Consider the following 17,809-nt stretch of genomic DNA (forward strand, 5'->3'; position numbering starts at 1 on the left):
TGGCAGTAGCAGTGTGGTGTAATTTGCCTGGCAGTTATCACATTTTCAGTGGATGGAAAAAGGAACCCGCTTTCCAATTTTCTGTTGTTTCAAGCTTAGCACAAAAGCAGTGAGCTGAGAGTACAAAAAAATATATGTACAGATATACCCTTTATGAAAGGAGGATATTATATATATCGTAGAAGGGCCATATTATTGCAGTAAATGTTCAGGTGAAGTTTGTTTTCATATATCTTTTTACCATACATGGCTTCAGTATTTTGGTCAGTGTGATCTGGAATAATGGCAGATTTCTGGATTTGCTAATGGAACACAGGTACATAAATTACTTGGCACGAGAAGTTTGTCAGATTTCTCAGTGGGAAATGCTAATCTAAAATGAATAAGTCCTTAATAATGAGCACTCTGGGCCACTATTGATGCTTTAAAAGGGGTTTGTAAACAAATCTGAGAATTGCTTATTACATGCAGCTAAAATTATCTCTGGCAATAGGTGGCTGGATGCTCTGATGCTCCAGCTTCTTCACAATGTTGATAATGACAAAGGGCTGGATCTGGCAAGCTTCATTTGCTTTTGCAGGAAATGAACAATGGTGTTTTGAGACTGAATAGTCCCCACAAAATGGAATATTTTGGCTTCAAATGTATTTCCAAAGCCAGAATAGTGATTCTCTTTCCTGCAGTAGACACAAGGGGTTTCTGAGACACACTGACCTGGACTTGGGTGTTTAAACAGAGAGGTTTGCTGCAGTTTGCTAGAGTTCAGTTCCTTTCGCCTAGCACCAAGAAAAGCAAAACCATAGCTCAATTTTCTCTCCTGCATAGATGAGGGCCAGCATGTTGAACATTAGGAGAGCTAAGTAGTAAAGAAGCATTCATTGAGCTGTACTCCAGTCCACCCTGAAACTTTCATGGCTTTCCTAATCATTATAAGAGCTGTAGCTCAACATTTCAGAATGAGGGGAATTTCAAATGAATGTTATACTGCATGGTAGGGAATTCTAGGAACAGAAGAATCTGCCTTTTCATAAGTCAGACTATTGGTCCATCTAGCAATGACTTTCCAGGTTTTCAGACAATGATTTCTTGACTTTCTGTATACAAAGCCTGTGCTTACTACTTAAACTACAGCCCTTCCCAAAACAAGCTCAAATATGTAGACATGTGGTCATAGAAGGCACTCAAATGGTGATTAGCAGCTTTTACTCTTGCTTGCTTGCAAGCCATTTCACACAAGACATGGGTTGATCCACACTGCAATAAGGCATATGGTTAATAGTCAACCAGTGCATCATGTGTATCCAGTTGGCCTCAGCTGTCAACATCTCCACTATGCTGAATTGCCTCTGAGTTAACTATTCAATTACTTTGTGCAAAACCACACAATGTTTTCAGATTAATTTCATATATTTGGTGAGCTGCTGATGGTTCTGGAAGAGGTGTCCATAGTGTCTCATTTAGGTGACACTAAAAGAGTTTCTCTCTTCCACCTAAATGTGGCTGTAGCAGTGCAATCAAAAAGGTAAATCTGAACTGCGAAAACAAAACACTTTTACATTGGAGTGAGCATTCATAATTCAACATGCAAAGATATTAAGAGGGGGGAAAGCATACAAAAGTAGACAGCTTTTGACAGCTTTTTTTTTTTAAAAAAAGAGCCATTAATTCAATATCTAGAGACCCTTCTTCAACCACCATCCCCCAAATGAAAAAAGTCAAACTCAACTCAAATTCTCAAACTCAAATTAGTGTGTTGCTTTTTAAACTATTGAAGGCACAGCAATCCTTCTTGGGGAGGGGTAAACAAAATGATAAAAAATTTAAAGCAACTAGCATTGTTAGACCTTGAGCTCTAACTAACACAGACAACCAAGGATAGCCAGCCGGGGTGTTGAGCTGTCTTCAGAGTGACAGAAGCATTTATCTGAAAATGCTTCCCTTCTACAAATAAGGCAATTGAAACACTATCTCTGAAGTCCTGACAACCTGTATCAATGACAACTCCTGCTCTCTTCTCTGACCAGTTTCCCATAAACACAACAACTGGAAAATCCAGGGGAAGTGGCTTTCATCACATTAATGTCAATCACACAGCATAGGCTGTATAAAGTGTGAAGCTAGCAAGAAACTCACTATTTTATGTGTGTGTTTCATTCATTATGTAAATGCAAAAGTGTCTGAAGAAACAGCTGCTGGATGGATACTTCAGAGAAGAATGTAACAGAAGTAACCAGTATGTGCTGACATAAATTTAACATCAACATGTCGATATCAAAGAATTACTGCATGTATTGCTTTCATTTGCCCAAGAGCAAAGAAAGAATGTGGGGGTGCAGTCTATCAAAATGCTTTCGAGGCAAGAGGGAAGAAGTTATTTATAATTAGCACCTAATAAGGACCAGGTTTTAATTAAGATGTGCGATGGCTACAGAGCTATTTGCTTAAATTATGTGGGGATAAAGAACCATTGTGTTATAGTCTTCTCAATGACATTCTATGTTCAAGGCTATTCCAGGATATGGTCTGAAGGCACATGAGGCCACCACCTTTCTGAAGCTAACCAGGTCTGGAACTGGGTGGTGACCACCTGAGAACCACATGTACTCCACCTTGGGTTCTGTGATGGAAGACAGTGATATAAATGCAACAAAATTATGTCCTCAACTCATAAGGGCTGAGAGAGAGGGGATGGAAACTAGGCAGAAGTGATATGATAAATGCTTTGATGGGGTGAGAAGACAGAGAGAAACAGCGAGGCTGAGCAACATATGTGAAGGGGGCGAAATGTGTGAGTGTGGACTTCCGGCGAGGACGCCATCGCGGGCGGTCGTGGGTCGCTTTGGCAGCGAAGCGACTCAGGCCGGCCCGGGGGTAGGAGCCCCGCTACCGCAAAGCGGGGCTCCGCTAAACCGCGGGTCGAGCGTCCCGCGGCATGGGCTCTCCGGCGAGCCCGCTATGGTTCCGAACCCTTCCCCCGTTCCCCCTGTAAAGGGGGAGTGGGGGTGAAGGGACCACGGAGCCGGGCTGTGGAGGCATGCCCCAACCGGACCGGCGAAGCGGCGGCTGCCGCTCGCGGTGAGCGATATCGTTCTACCTGGCAGAAGGAAAATAAAAGAAGCCCGTTGGCCGTGAGTACGTGAACAATTGAATTTATCTTTGACATTTGGCGCTCCGGGAGATACGATGGAAAGGAAGCCTGTTTTTCTCCCTTTGGTGGAAAGAAAGTAACTGCTTTGATGGCGACTGCTGTTGCAGTGATGGATACAATGTTTTGATTTTGACAAATGAGACTGATTAGACCCCTTTTGGGGGATTTAAGTTGGTGGGAATATTTCTTTCTAAAGTGGACAGAATGTAATCTTTTCGCCCTGACTCCAGGGAAAATGGCTGCGGAGACTTGTGATTGAGATGGAAAAGTACTGTGACTAAGATGGAAAAATACTGAAACTTGACACCCTATGCCCACTTCTACCATGTTGGGTTTCGTTTTCAAGCTGGTTTTAGACTCTGGACTGACTCACGAACAAAGGATTATTTTTTTGAAGTTAGAATTGCTAAACCAGAAATTAATTTTGCTGAACCAGGATGTTGCAGAACAGTTATATCCCACAGGAAAGACCATTCAGAACATTGTTAAAATGGAAGAAAACCTTGGCAGAGAGCTGAAGGGAATTATTGAAGAACAAAGTATAATGCTTTTGCAACTCTGAGAAGATGAAAAGTCCTGTTGGGGTGGGAGACCCAGGATGAGAAGATTTTTTTATATCCAATTTCTGGGGTGAGAGCCCAGGAATGATGGGGAAAAGATTTAAATATTTACAATTAGAAGAGGAACGGAATTTTGAACCGGAGATGCTGGAAGGTGATGATCTGTGTACCCTGATGCTCCCTGTGAGGACTGTTGTGGATTATGTCTGGAACTGTGGACTTATAAGAAAAGAGGACATTCTGGAAAATGGTTTTGGTGTAAGATGGAGGAACGTCTGGGGGGAGACCCCGAAATGGCGAAAGAAAATGGTTAGAAAAGGGATAGGGTGAAATGTATTAAGGTTAAAATTAGGATGGTTTATTATGGTACCCTGAAGCCAGTGTGTTAAGATTTTAAGCTTTTGAACTAGAGAAGAGATATTTGAATTTTTTTATTAGCAGCAGTTTAAGTGAAAGAAGATGTATGACATGATTTGATATAAGAAGCAATATGCTGTGTTATGAAGCTGTATTATTAATTATCATGAAGTTATACTTGGAATAGATTTGATTTAAGTTAAGGAGTGATAGATTATTGTGAAGTAAAAACAAGATTTTAAGAAGTATGTTTAGTTTTGATTTTTAAATGATTTAATTTCAGAGATGAGAAGTTATTAAAGTAAAATTGGAATTGGAACCAAAGGAGAGAAAACGGGGGAAGTCACCTAGTAATGATTCGAACAAGAAAAGGTTTTTTTGTGTAAACAAGAAAAAGAATTGTGGGTGTATTTGTATTTGTTTTATTATGGTTTGATTGTTGGGTTTGGGTTTGGGTTTGTGTTGGTATATGTGTTATGTTGTTCTTTGTTTTGTAAAAACCAATAAATTCTTTATAAAAAAAAAAAGAAATGTGTGAGTGTGGACACAATGAGAAAATGAGCCTTGGATATAATAGGCTGTGTGTCTCTGAAGGTATCTGTTCTGCTTCACTTCCATTGTACAAAGTGCTATTCCATCTGCAACACTTGCTTGTCCGGCCACTGCTCAAGCAACCCATAACAAGGGTCGGCCCAAATGTAATTCTTCTAATAGGTAGTGTTGTTGTGCAGTTTTCTTTTCATTGATATCAAAGGGGCTTGGCATGGGAACCTTATGTGAAGTACATAAGATCAAAGGTTTCTTCAAACTAGAAAGAGAATTGATGCTTTATTTAGCTTCATGTATCTCAAGAAAAAAAGAAATTGATTCAGCATGTAAATGGTGCCATTTTCCAAAACTGCAGGTATAATTTCCCCCCAAATTATTCTTTAAGAACTACTCCATCTATTGCCTTATGTATGTGATTGCAGTGAGAATGAAAAAGTATTCCCTGCACACGTTAAGTGTGAGGTGAAATCATGGCTGGGAATTCATATTGGAGTTGTTGAAGTCTCCAAATATTTTAGGTGAGATAGGATGTAGTGTCACAGATTCCTCAAACTCATAAAGGTAGCCAAATGCAGCAAAAGAAGAGGCTTTAGCCTACATTACACTCCAACAACAATATTGGTACAACAATAACAGTCATTAAGAATTGTATGCAGCTCTATCAACCTAATCCCTCTCGCTGCCTCTATCTGCTGCCATTATCTGCCAAGAAGTAAGGAAGTAGGGAAGGAAGGAAGGAAGGAAGGAAGGAAGGAAGGAAGGAAAGAAAGAAAGAAAGAAAGAAAGAGTGTGTTTTGGGTGGTCAGTTCAGAGAAATTGTTAATTCTTCTGTGGCTCAGATTTTAATCTGAGCCGTAGAAGAATTTCGGGGTTTTGTAAAGCCCCTGTTTATTCTATATGCAATGCTTATGTGCCCCTGAAATTTGTATCTGAACTTGAACTCAGAGCTGCCCACCAGCATTTATACCTTTGGATGATTTTTGCACATTGCCTGTCATGCTGTGGTTGCTGCCATACTTGTGGCTGCTCCAATAACACTCTAAGGAGTATAGCAAACTTTCAAGTCCATACTGTTTGGTTGTACTTGTCATAAGTGTTTATGTCATACACCAGTAATTCACACCACCCCAGGGATTCAGTGGCAAGTTATGTAAACATGCAAGTACAGCTGAACAATAGGAGTGTAAGATTATACATTCCCAGAGCAGCATGGGAGCAATTACAGAGGTCATAGGAACCATGTGCTTATGTCTGGAATATTATTATTTCAGTAAGAAGTGATTGCACACGGGAATTCCATGTGAAACAAACTAACCCTTTAAAACAAACCTAGGCTGTGTACACATTACCAGCTTAAAATGCAGCAAGGTCACATACACACACCCCGGCTGCATTTCAAATCACATTTGCACTTCATTGTACACATCAGCATGGCTGGATGTGTTTGCAAGTCATATCCTATATAGTCACACCAGTGGGCAGAGAGGAAGGCATGGGTGCTCCTTATAGCTTTTATTTTCTAATAGGTTGTAAGCTGATGGTGGGGGCCTACATCAAAACACAGTATTTTTTTTAAAAAAAACTGGAACAATGTAGATTGTGGCAAATATTGTGTGTGCATGGCTTCACAAAACAGTGGTAATAGTGCATTAGATGTGGAATAAATGGGAGTGTCTACACACCTTTATTAATTATTCCTGAGATGAGGGTTTTTAAAAATTAGCTTTCAGTAGTGTGTTCTGCATAACACACATTTATCTTATCTTATCTTATCTTATCATCTTATCTTATCTTATCTTATCTTATCTTATTTATTGAATTTATATACCGCCCTATACCCGGAGGTCTCAGGGCAGTTCACAGAACATTGTAGCTACACTTCACTCACAAATTGTAGATCCCAACCGGACTTGAGCAACAAGTAATATGAAAAAAACCCTGTGTTGGTATCACACCTCTACAAGTGATGAGGCAGGAAATGTGCTATGTGGTTCGTCCATCCCTCATTAATTTATCTAGTGCTGTGCTGAAATCTGTCCTCTGGTTTCTTGAAAGTTTTCTTCCCCCATGAAAGAACCACCTGCCTTTGATGTCATTTCAACTCATTTCCATCTCACACAGTGCCACTGAACACCTGAAGGGCATCTTTTTATTGTGCACTCACTGATCATTTGCCAATCACCCCCAGAAACATTTGCAAGCAAGACAGAAGGGTTGTGCTATTCGATAGAAGGGTTTTGCTATCTGAGAGCAAGACAGAAGGATTTATCAAAGTTTTGCCATTCTCTACTATTCCCTCCTCCTCATTACCATGTCTGCTCCATTATTTAAACAAATTCATCGAATACAAGAGTGCCCCTGAGTGAGGATGCACTATATGTGTTTTCCAATCCGCTGAATAACTAGTCTCCCTATACATCTGGGTATTAGGGACCTGCAGTTTCATAAGTAGAAAACACTCCTCCCCCAGTGTGGTTTTTATCTGAAACTTCCACCACCATGGATTTTTTTAAAACTCTCTTTTCATTCATGATTTTCCAGGAACAATTAACGAGGAAGTAAACAATAAAAATTAGAAACTATATTCATAGTCTCCATGCTCATATATTGGCAAAATACAATGTAATATTAGAGTTTATCTGGGCAATGAAGTTGACAAGAAATAGTCCCTTCAGAAAGAAAGCTGTGTCTGGGGGGGGGGGGTGGCTGCAGTCCCTGCCACCCTAAACTACACAGCAGATTACAATGCAGGAGAACCTAATCATGGATGTCCCACATCACATCTAGATTGGCACTTGGTTCCTTGTAGAACTCAGCAGATAGGATAATGTGGGGCAGTGCTCTGCCTGCCACTGGTTATAGCTCCACCTACTGTTGGCCTCCCACCCTTTCGCCCTACCAGTCCCAATGGACACCAGCCAATGCTGCTCAACCCTCCTTTCCCATCAGCTAGAAGAGAGAAAGGTTCACGACTCTTGAGCAGTTGCAGCGAAGACAGTGAGTACCCTAGATGCTCACCACCTGCTTTTGGAAACAGTATTTTTCAGTTTACAGTAACTTGGTGCTTAGCCTGCTATTTTCCTATTAGTTTACACCAGAAAAAAAATGATAATCAGCACGACTGCAAGGGGTGAGTGAGATATAAAGGCATGGGTTTTAACTGCAAAAGGAAGAAGAAGAAGAAGAGTTTGGACTTGATATTCCACCTTTCACTCCACTTAAGGAGTCTCAAAGCGGCTAACATTCTCCTTTCCCTTCCTCCCCCATAACAGACACTCTGTGAGGTGAGTGAGGCTGAGAGACTTCAGAGAAGTGTGACTAGCCCAAGGTCACCCAGCAGCTGCATGTGGAGGAGCAGAGACGTGAACCCGGTTCACCAGATTACGAGTCCACCGCTCTTAACCACTACACCACGCTGGCTCTCAATATGGAAGTAGCCACGACTTTATTATTATTATTTTAGCTTCATGAGTACAAAAAGGTGGTTGTGCGGATATTGGATAGATGATGTGCTTTTAAAATGTAGAGTGCTACAAAAACAAAAATGAACAAAGAGAAAAAGAAAAGAAAATGTGACTGGTAAAATAAAAAGTAATTTGTAAAAATTAAAAAAGCAAAATAAAACCCTGCAACTCTAATGAACATGCTCAAGAAAAGTCATATTCAGCTAGGTACTTACAAGTAATAGGAGTAGGAATATGCATTTCTTCTAAATATGCAGTCAGATGAAGAAAATGTCCAAAAGTGGGGAAGAAGGAAAAAAAGCATGATTAGACTTTATATCCATTATGTTAAGCTTGAAATGCACACAGTATTGCAGCGCTTGACCCAGTTTGGCTTTATCTTTTATAGATTTCTGAGCATTGCTCCAAGGTCTGATAGCTAATCTCCGAGAACAGGAATTCCTGGGTTCTACAACTATAGCTGCCACTAATGCATTGCACGGCCCTGGGCAAGTCACTTCACTGTGCTTTGAGTTCCTCACCAAGTAGTAACTACCCATTGCTGCAAAACAGTTTTAATTCTATCCGTGGGAAATCTAGCAATGAAAAATGTGAAGAAATAAAAAAACATGTTTAGTACTGTAATAGTAGGAGGTTTTAACAATACTAGCACAGAACTGAAAGATCACTAGCAAACGCTTTAGCTTTGAAAAGAGGGGCTTTCAGGGGCTAAAATAGTTCACAAAGCCCTCACTGCTAACCTTATTGGTTGCTTATTTGTGATCCTGACAACAGCAGGGCACTGCCCTTCCTGCTGCCGCAGAGCACAATTTTCCACATCTATCATTTGCACATAGGATTCCAAACTTAACAAGGCTAGCATGTTTTGTCCTTACTTTGATTTTGGCTTCTAATGTTACTACATAGTCAAATCTCATTGAAATGTACACAATGATATTAGGCTACATGGCACCTGAAGTCAAAACAGAGTGAGGGCAATGCTTTCTGCCCTCACTCTGTCTGGAGTCTTGATGTGGTTTTTTAAAAATGAAGAAAATAATGCCCCAAAGCAGTGGCACCAGATGGAATAGGGAAAACATGCTGTCTCTGTGTGTAGGGATATCCCAAAAAATATTGAGAGAGGGACCGCCTGTTTGCAGGGTGCCAACAGTGTGGATGAGGTAGGAGAGTTTTTGGCTCAGGTCTACAAAATGTATATTGCTAGTATATGGAATTGTTTCTGTTTTTTTTTTAAAAAAATCTGCATATATGAAACTTCATAATTATGTATTACATACATAAATGATATCTCTTTGAATATTTCACAATAATATGATTCATTTAAAAGTGTATTGGCTTGAAAAGGAGTTGAAAAAAATAACCCAGACCACTATCTACACACACACACACACACACACACACACACACTTAATCTGTGTTCTTCTTGAGAAATCTCCTGTTCTTAGGAATGAGAATTAAACCTGCATGTAGATTTTCATGCATCATGATCACACATGCATATACACCTTGTACAGTTGTGCATAGTATTCCACTGATGCATTGCCTAATTTGAATACTGATATATTATCAATTATTATACACCAGCCCCAAAACAGCTATGGTGATACACAAAAGGAGTCCACAAGACTCCTCAGTCTGCTGGAGCTCACACAGCCCACTTAGAAAATCAGTGATTATGCCAATAAGCTGCTTGGGGGACACAATTTAATCTTCTCATCCTCTCTGTGAAACAGGTAACTGTTGTGATTGCTGATTGTTTAACAGAGCTGGACATGCCCAGCCCTGGCAGTGCTGCATACAAACTGTGGGAATGCAGACAATTATAGTCCTGGAACAGAGTGCATAATATTATTGTCTCATTTTGAAATAAGGGTTTCTTATCTCTAAAATATTATTCATTATGAGGAGCAAACCACTTCTATGTCTTTAGTTTTTAATACTATCCTATTGACAATATTCAACACACTACCTCTCAACTTCTAAAGTGCTGTTAATACAATTTGGGATGTTCTTTTGCATTGGACATTGGACAGTTTGGCCCAAACATAGACCTGTGTAGCAATGCATCATGGTAGAAGTTGTCCTGTCTTGACAAACATGACAATGACATACTGTCATAGGAAAACAGACAAAAACAAGAACAGTACAATGAAACACAGGGAAATTCAACTTAACACAGAACTGCTTGAACACAGAACAGTGTTCTGTGTCCAAGAAAAATGGAGGAGGTTGGCACTGTCACCAGCAAGATGACTATTACAATCTGAACTATTTTGTCTGCAATTAACAAACCAGTTGCTCTAGTATAAATTAAAGAGTAGTCATGTGGTCTTGTTGAGAAGATTAGGGATAGGATTTTCCCCATTCCATTACTTAGCTCTTCCATTAATTTAGTCTGCCCTGCATTCTATTTCTCTTGAATTCCAGACAAAATAGAAAATTCTTTCCAGTAGCACCTTAGAGACCAACTGAGTTTGTTCTTGGTATGAGCTTTCGTGTGCATGCACACTTCTTCAGGGTATCTGAATGCATGCAGGGTAATCGTCTGCATGCACACGAAAGCTCATACCAAGAACAAACTCAGTTGGTCTCTAAGGTGCTACTGGAAAGAATTTTCTATTTTGTCTCGACTATGGCAGACCAGCACGACTACCCACCTGTATCTTGAATTCCAGTTTAACTAGGAAAACTTCTGAAATTAATTCTGGAACTGAAGCATGCACAGTTTGCTACAGATTACAGTTCTTTTGCCTCTTTACCCATCTCCATGTTGCCAGTGAGCATGTACCCATCAATACAAAACTGGAACAAAGAGATCTTCATGTGATCATGTACATGATTGTATCCGAATGACATTCTGTCAGGTGTTTCACTGATACACATATGTAGTCCTGCACATTGGTAAACTACCAAAGAAAAAGCTTATTCACATGCCTGTATGTACAATCACATCAAGATTCTTTACTACAGTGATTTATCAGAGCACAAAAGTGCACATATGCATTGTTAAAACACCACATAAAAACTATCACAGTGCAATCATACCCATGGTTAGAAACTGTTATTTTTTGCAGTGTTTTATTAACGCAGATAGGCACATTCGAAATGCAGCTATGGAGGAAAGATGTCAACAAACTGAAGGTTTCGAAAGACTACATGCACTGACCATTGCTCTGTAAAACCAAACAAACAAAAAAACCATGGAACCACATAAGATTCCCTAATGCACAGATTCCACTCTGGAAGCATCTATTCTATGACTCCAAAATATGAGGAGAAATTCAGAGGACAAGAATTTTGGAAGACTGATCCAGAATAAATGATTTGTGGATTGCAGGCAGGGATGAGGGTGCATTTTCTCATGTCTCAGATTTTAAGTATAATTCAGTTGCCATGCTGAATTCACACTGATAGAAACCATTTAACCTCTCCTCTGCTTGGTAGTTGCTAGGCATTTGCAAGAGCCAACTGCTCCTTCCTCTCCCTCCCAGGTTTGTATACTTTCCAAATAAGTGTTGCAGTGCTTGTAGAAGTAGAATTTCTGTTATTTGTTCTGTGGATAGTGAGTTTCTACACCGGGGGTTGTAAACTAGTGCCCTCCCCCCCCAGGGTTTTTGGACTACCACTCTCACAATCCTTGGCCATTGGTAAATGGTGGCTATGGCTGATTAGAGCTGGAGTCCAATAACATCTGGGGGACCACAGTTTCTCTATTCCTGTTCTATGTCATACTCCCTTGGACCACCTCTACAGTCAACAGGTGCTGAGGATGAGAGGACAAATGTTACTGTTTCTGTCTCAGTCATTATATGATAATTATTATAAACAAGTCCACTACAAATGCTATCCTGCGATGCACAAGATGTCCTGGAATGCCCTGGCCATTACCCTATTGTACATGGAGAACATGCTTTGGTGTGGAGAATGGGTCCTCTAGAATGGTTCCTCTGGAAGAGCCCTCTTCTGCTCACTGAAGGGATTTTCAAACTTAGCAGGAGAGTGTTGTATGAGAAAAGTGACCCTGTCCCATTTTTTTAAAAAAGTTTTGTTTCTGCAAGCTCTTGCATAAGACTTCTACAAGTTGCTTCTCATAATCTTTTTCAGTCCACTGGAGCTGATATGCTACAACCTGCCTCTTTCTTATTCATTCATGTTATTTACAGTATTTATTTTTATATTTACATTTTTATATTTTGCCTTCACACCAAAGTTTCAAGGAGGCTAACAGCAGCATACTTGGTTGAAAACACAATAAATAACAACATCAAGTATGGAAATAGCAACTTACCACATATCTATTCTATAATGTACCATCGGTATATCATTGAAGTGCACTGTCTATAAGCAGCCTTCTGTTACTTGTGCAAGAATTCACAGAACAGCACTAATGTATATTCACCTTTTGCTAAACAGCCCATTGTATGTTAAAACAATGTTTTATACACCCTTTCTTTGTGAAGCTTCAGTTCCATGTACACTGGATGTATAGAATCGTCTCCACATAGAGAATTAGTAGTTTGAGTATTGTTGCCAAAATAAATAAAACTAAATGACACTTCAAGCAAAGCTATTATATCCTTGACTACTTTCCTCCACCCTAATAGCATGAATTTTGACATGAAAGGCATATTCACACATTTTATGTTTCCAATCAGTTATTGAAGGAAGAGTCAGTACCCTCCAATATTTCGCATAGGTTAACCTCTCTGATATCACTGATAATGTTATTACCTAATGCATGTGAAATGAAGGATGTATTGATTTTGAAATAACTGTTTCTTGCCTTGGAGAAAAAGCATATAATCATTATTTTCTATGTGCTGACAGATAGCCTCTAAAAATACATCATGCCTTTTCTTAAATAATGTATTCAAAGGTTTAAGTGTTTCCTTTTCTTCCTATTTTATCAGGGAAATTATCCATAACTACATTCACATCTTTCCCTAAAATGAGTTCTATGAATTCTATGAATATTTAGCAAGTGTCTCCAAAAAACAGTTTTTGTTCAGAACTGGGTGCACAGATGTGTGTGTTAAGAAATTAAGTTATTAAGCCGATGTTCCCCTTTCGTAAGCACCTTTATCTTTCTATTAAGCACCCAATGGGGGCCTGTTTGTTTCAGCTGGCCTATGCAGGAATATTTTCTTTTTGGTACAGTGGTTATTTTAGCAGATTACATTGTTGAAAATGTATATGATATTCTGGGGTGGAAATCTACTTTTTAGTACTGCTGTTTTATGCATGCTGTGGGTGTTTAGAAGAAATTGTATTGCATTTTTTATTCTATTATTTTGAAGCTGTAATTTTAAAATTGTTATGTAAACTGTGTTGAGACTGTATTTGTGTATTATTCAGAGGGGTGGCCTAAGCATATTCTAAACTTCATTACTGACCTCTGGGGATTACACATAATGGTTAACCATCACAGGCTTCAAAAGTACAGGAGATAAGGCACTTGGCCTTGCACATTAAATCTTACTTTAGGGATAAAGGGGGGGGGGGTTACAGTTTAGCATTTCTGATGCCTGCAGTCCAGATATGCAAGATATTCCAACCGATACTGACTTTTGCTGATCTTCATGGGTGATAGGCCTGGAGAGTTCTGTGAAGGCAGCTTGCTCTGGTCAACAAACATTTCAGTGCAAGATGTCTTAGGGGTGACCAGATGAGCATCGAGGACAATGTGTTAATAATAATAATAATTTTATTATTTGTACCCTGCCCATCTGACAGGGGTGTCCCAGTCACTCCCATGTGTTCGTATGAGAGACCCTGTTCGTGGTGCCGACTTATGAAAGGACCTTCTCAGTAGCATCTCCCCACTTAGTAAGGCGCATCTGCATTCCTCATTATAAACCTTCAAAGGAAACTAAATACAGTAGTAACTCCGGTTACATAACCCTCTGGTTATGTAAACTTCAGGATGTGAAAGCAGCAAACCCGGAAGTATTTTACTGGGTTTCGCCGCACACACATGCGCAGAAGCCGTCCTCAGGTTGCGGAAACCTTGGGATCCGACCGGACCCCTGGAACAGATCCCGTCCGCAACCGGAGATACCACTGTACATTCCCATAGGCACTGGATGGCTGAAATGCATTGCTCCTAGCAACCCTACAATCACTAGCTGTGAGGATATTTAATTGTTTTCAAATGATTTGGATTGTTTATAGAAAAATATATTTAAATGTTTTGTTTGGTTGGTTTGTTGTTTGCTTCTCTTGGCTCCTTTGGAAAGGCAAGATAGATTGTTGATAAAAGATAAATAGTGCTGCCAAACAGATTTGAGGCGCTAATAATCAACAAGGGTCAACCTTACCTTCTGGAAAAAAAATGTCCAGTAGCACCTTAGAGACCAACTAAGTTTGTTCAGATACACCATGCACACGAAAGCTTAAACCCAGAACAAACTTAGTTGGTCTCTAACGTGCTACTGGACAATTATTATTCTTTAAATCAACTGTGTGAGACCAACACAGCTACCTACCTGAATCTTAATTTCTGAAGGTAATTGTAAGCTCTCAAGAAGCATTTCAAACTGAGTGAGTTTATGTCAGTTAGATGGAATCTTTGACTGTTCACCCGTCCCTAATTTCAGTCATGTTTACTTCTTCTGGCAGTGCGTCTTTTTCACCCTGAAACATTTTCTCCTTATACAATCCCACAATGCCATTGTTTCCCCCATTTGGTTAGCAAAATGCTACATTCAGAAAAATCAGATGTGTCTATTACTGATCAGTTATAATGCCCTGGGCCATGAGCAGATGTCACTCTGATGTCTGAAGGTAGTGCCTCAAGTTTGTCTAATTAAATTACTACTTTTCTGCCTCATTGCCTTGAAAGGCAAGAGAATCTCATACTAGCTTCTCTGTGAGCTAAGAGATTATTATGGAAGTCTGAGTACAATGTAGCTAAGACACATATGCTTGCTTTTTTTCTTTTTGTATAATGTAAGGACTAATCTTTATTTTAAATTTATGTGTTTAGGAGTTGCCGTTTTAAAAAAGAAACAATCCATTTATTATACAGATTGTTCCAGTCCATTTTGGATAGTTTCTCATCTCATTGTAGTTCTAATCTGCATTAGCTTTAAAATAAGATACATGCGGCAAATGCATCTCTCAGTTTGACGCTATGATCCTATTGTGCTACTTCAGATCAAAATGATCGGATGAACAGATTTAATATTAATTTGTTGAGGGCATCAACTGGTTTAGTGCAGAAGAGGGTCCTATTTTGAGTCCATACTTATGTACAGTTTAATATCTTTAACAACCTTCCCTGGTCTGGTGCCATCTGGAAATTTTGGACTCTGCCCCCAACCAGCTTCAGCCAGCATGGCCAATGAGGAGGGATGATGGAAGTTTTAGTCCAACAACACTGGGAACACAGGTTCCCCTGGAAAAAAAAGGCTTTCATACAAATAAGTTGAAGATGAATGATACTCAGATATGGCTTTGATCTTAGAGGAGAATGGTGGCTGTACACTTGTGGTCAGCAATCTGTGGGACAGAAAATAATACTTGCTATTTTCTCCCCTTCCCTGTTCTATTTTCAAACATGTTTCTGACTTTTAATTGACAAAGATACATTTATTTGAACCCAAATCCAAATACTGTAGTCCCAAACATCTGAAAGGAGCTAGGATGGGAAAGACTGATCTATATTGTACAGACTGGAAGCAACTGAACTAGATTAAAGCACTTTGGCTCATTCATGCTGAGAAGCCCTACCATAGTTTCCTTAAAGTTTATAATATACGATATCCAATGTTGCTTTGGATTCTGAGGGGAGGAAAAATCAGCACAATTCCGAACGGTTCATTTCACAATCATGATTCAAAATGGCATCCAACTGTATCAAAAGATAAATTAAATCCTGCTCCTTGATATCATCATGAAAAATCTGGTTATGATATCTCAAGAGGTGTTCATATGTACAGCAAACAGACAAACAGTTAACTTTCCAAAATACATAGTTGATGTTGCTCAGGCAGGAGTATTATGTGACCCATGAGAGCAGCAAAATAACCACACTGTACAACAGTGATGGGATAAAATCAGGCTAAATCTTTATTAACAGGCAGGGCAAGGGTTGTCAGGGCAATGGGTACCAGGATGAGTTCATCATTCCCAAAGCCCCATGTTGATGGAATGGATCCACTGGGGTTGGATCGCTCTGCACTTGTATGATGGGAGTGTTGAACCTTGTCGTGGTGCAAGCCAAGCAAGCAAGGTCTCACTGGGGGACCAGGCTGTAGATTCCAACCAGGCAGATACCAAACTCACACTTGGGTCTGCCATGGTCAATCCTCCCCTTATGCCCCCCCCCCACTATGCTGATCCTGACCAATGCCATTTCCACCCTCATACAAATGTTATTCTAACAAAGGAAAGCTATAATTTCACTGAGGGAAAGGTGAAAAGAAACCCCAACCAGGTGCCAAAAATTTTCCTTTCCGTCCCTGTCAACCAATGATCCAAAATTGTTCAGTGAAGGCTCCAACCTGAGGGTGGGCGGGCAGGAAGCTCTCGAAGCAAAATGGCTCCCCTCCCTACTTCAGCAAGGGCTCGTGGGATAGCTTTTCCCCATGAGCTCATCACACAGAGAAGATACTGGGCAAAACCTTGCCCAGTATTTTGCTGCAATCTATGGGGCACAGTGCCACCCAGCAAAGGTGTTCCATCCTTATTGGGCATGGAACGGGGCTTCTCACAAATTTGTTTATATAACAATAAGATGGTATGAGTACAATCTCCTTTAAAAGTCTAGGCTGGACCAGACTTTCTGGTACAACAGCCTTTACTTTCTAATGCTTGCTTCTGAATTTTCTGAGACTGGTTTTGCACAGTATCAATTAAGTGCCTTTGGTTTACAAGTTAAAGGAAGATTTATGGAATTTTGAAAATCATGTTGATTTGGTCGTTGTGAAAGAAAGTTAGCTTTCTCCATTTTCAGTTGAGTCAAACATTCAGAATGAGGGTGAGTGGAGAACAACTTGGAATGCTGATGGCTGACTTTGTGGTCAGATTTCAAATCTTCGTTTAGCTGTGGAATCACTGGGTTTTTAACTTTGCTTGATAACCTAGCTCAACAATGGATTTGCATCTGCTGTATAGCTGGAAATAATGGGATGCACTATAACTCTGCCATTCATCAACTTTCTATATCAGCTTTGGATGCATGAATATCATTACTGAGAAATGTGGGATAGTACATGGTAATTTAGAAGCACATGGTGAATTAAAAAATGGACTTCATGACCTATCCCATGTTAAAAAATGTCTAGAATGCTTCAAAGTCTTCATCTAGGAGACCACTTTAGTTTATGGAAATTATTATGCAACACACTGTAGTAAAATTTGGTAACCAGATACCCTAACTGACCTCTCTAAGTCAAACAACAATGCCTTTATTAGCAGTAGTTATAAGCATATCACAGCTTGATATTAGTAACTAAACACTTTACAGCTTGTGTTAGAGTGATCTGTTGGTGACAAATATATGCTAAGACAAGGAATGCTGTACAGGAATCGAGAAATGTAAACTTCCATTGTGGATGCAGAAGTTCAGCAGATAAGCACTTTTATGCCATTCAGTTTTTTCCTGATTGAATTTTTATCAGTGGTTGGGAAGTAGCTAGAAGTGTTAGCTCTTGTGCAGGGGTTTACAAATGGGATATGCTATAGGGAAATGTGCATTTAAATGTACATTGTACATTGTGGGCAGTAAC

At 39.7% G+C, this 17,809-nt stretch overlaps 1 protein-coding gene across 12 annotated transcripts in view; it reads right to left on the reverse strand.

Moving 5' to 3' along the window:
• PTPRT (protein tyrosine phosphatase receptor type T) overlaps positions 1-17,809 on the reverse strand; it is a 582,389-nt gene that overhangs the window by 70,025 nt on the left and 494,555 nt on the right. For 5 of the 12 annotated variants that reach the window (XM_033153366.1, XM_033153369.1, XM_033153367.1 and 2 more), the window contains one exon: positions 8,294-8,353. The exons of 2 other annotated variants lie outside the window; for them this stretch is intronic. In XM_033153366.1, the coding sequence (XP_033009257.1) occupies positions 8,294-8,353 (60 nt within the window). The remainder of the gene's footprint in view (positions 1-8,293; positions 8,354-17,809) is intronic. 5 more of the 12 variants (XM_033153372.1, XM_033153368.1, XM_033153361.1 and 2 more) reach the window with 2 other exon arrangements.

Source organism: Lacerta agilis, chromosome 6 (assembly GCF_009819535.1).
Source record: "Lacerta agilis isolate rLacAgi1 chromosome 6, rLacAgi1.pri, whole genome shotgun sequence".
Classification (NCBI taxonomy): Eukaryota; Metazoa; Chordata; class Lepidosauria; order Squamata; family Lacertidae; genus Lacerta; species Lacerta agilis.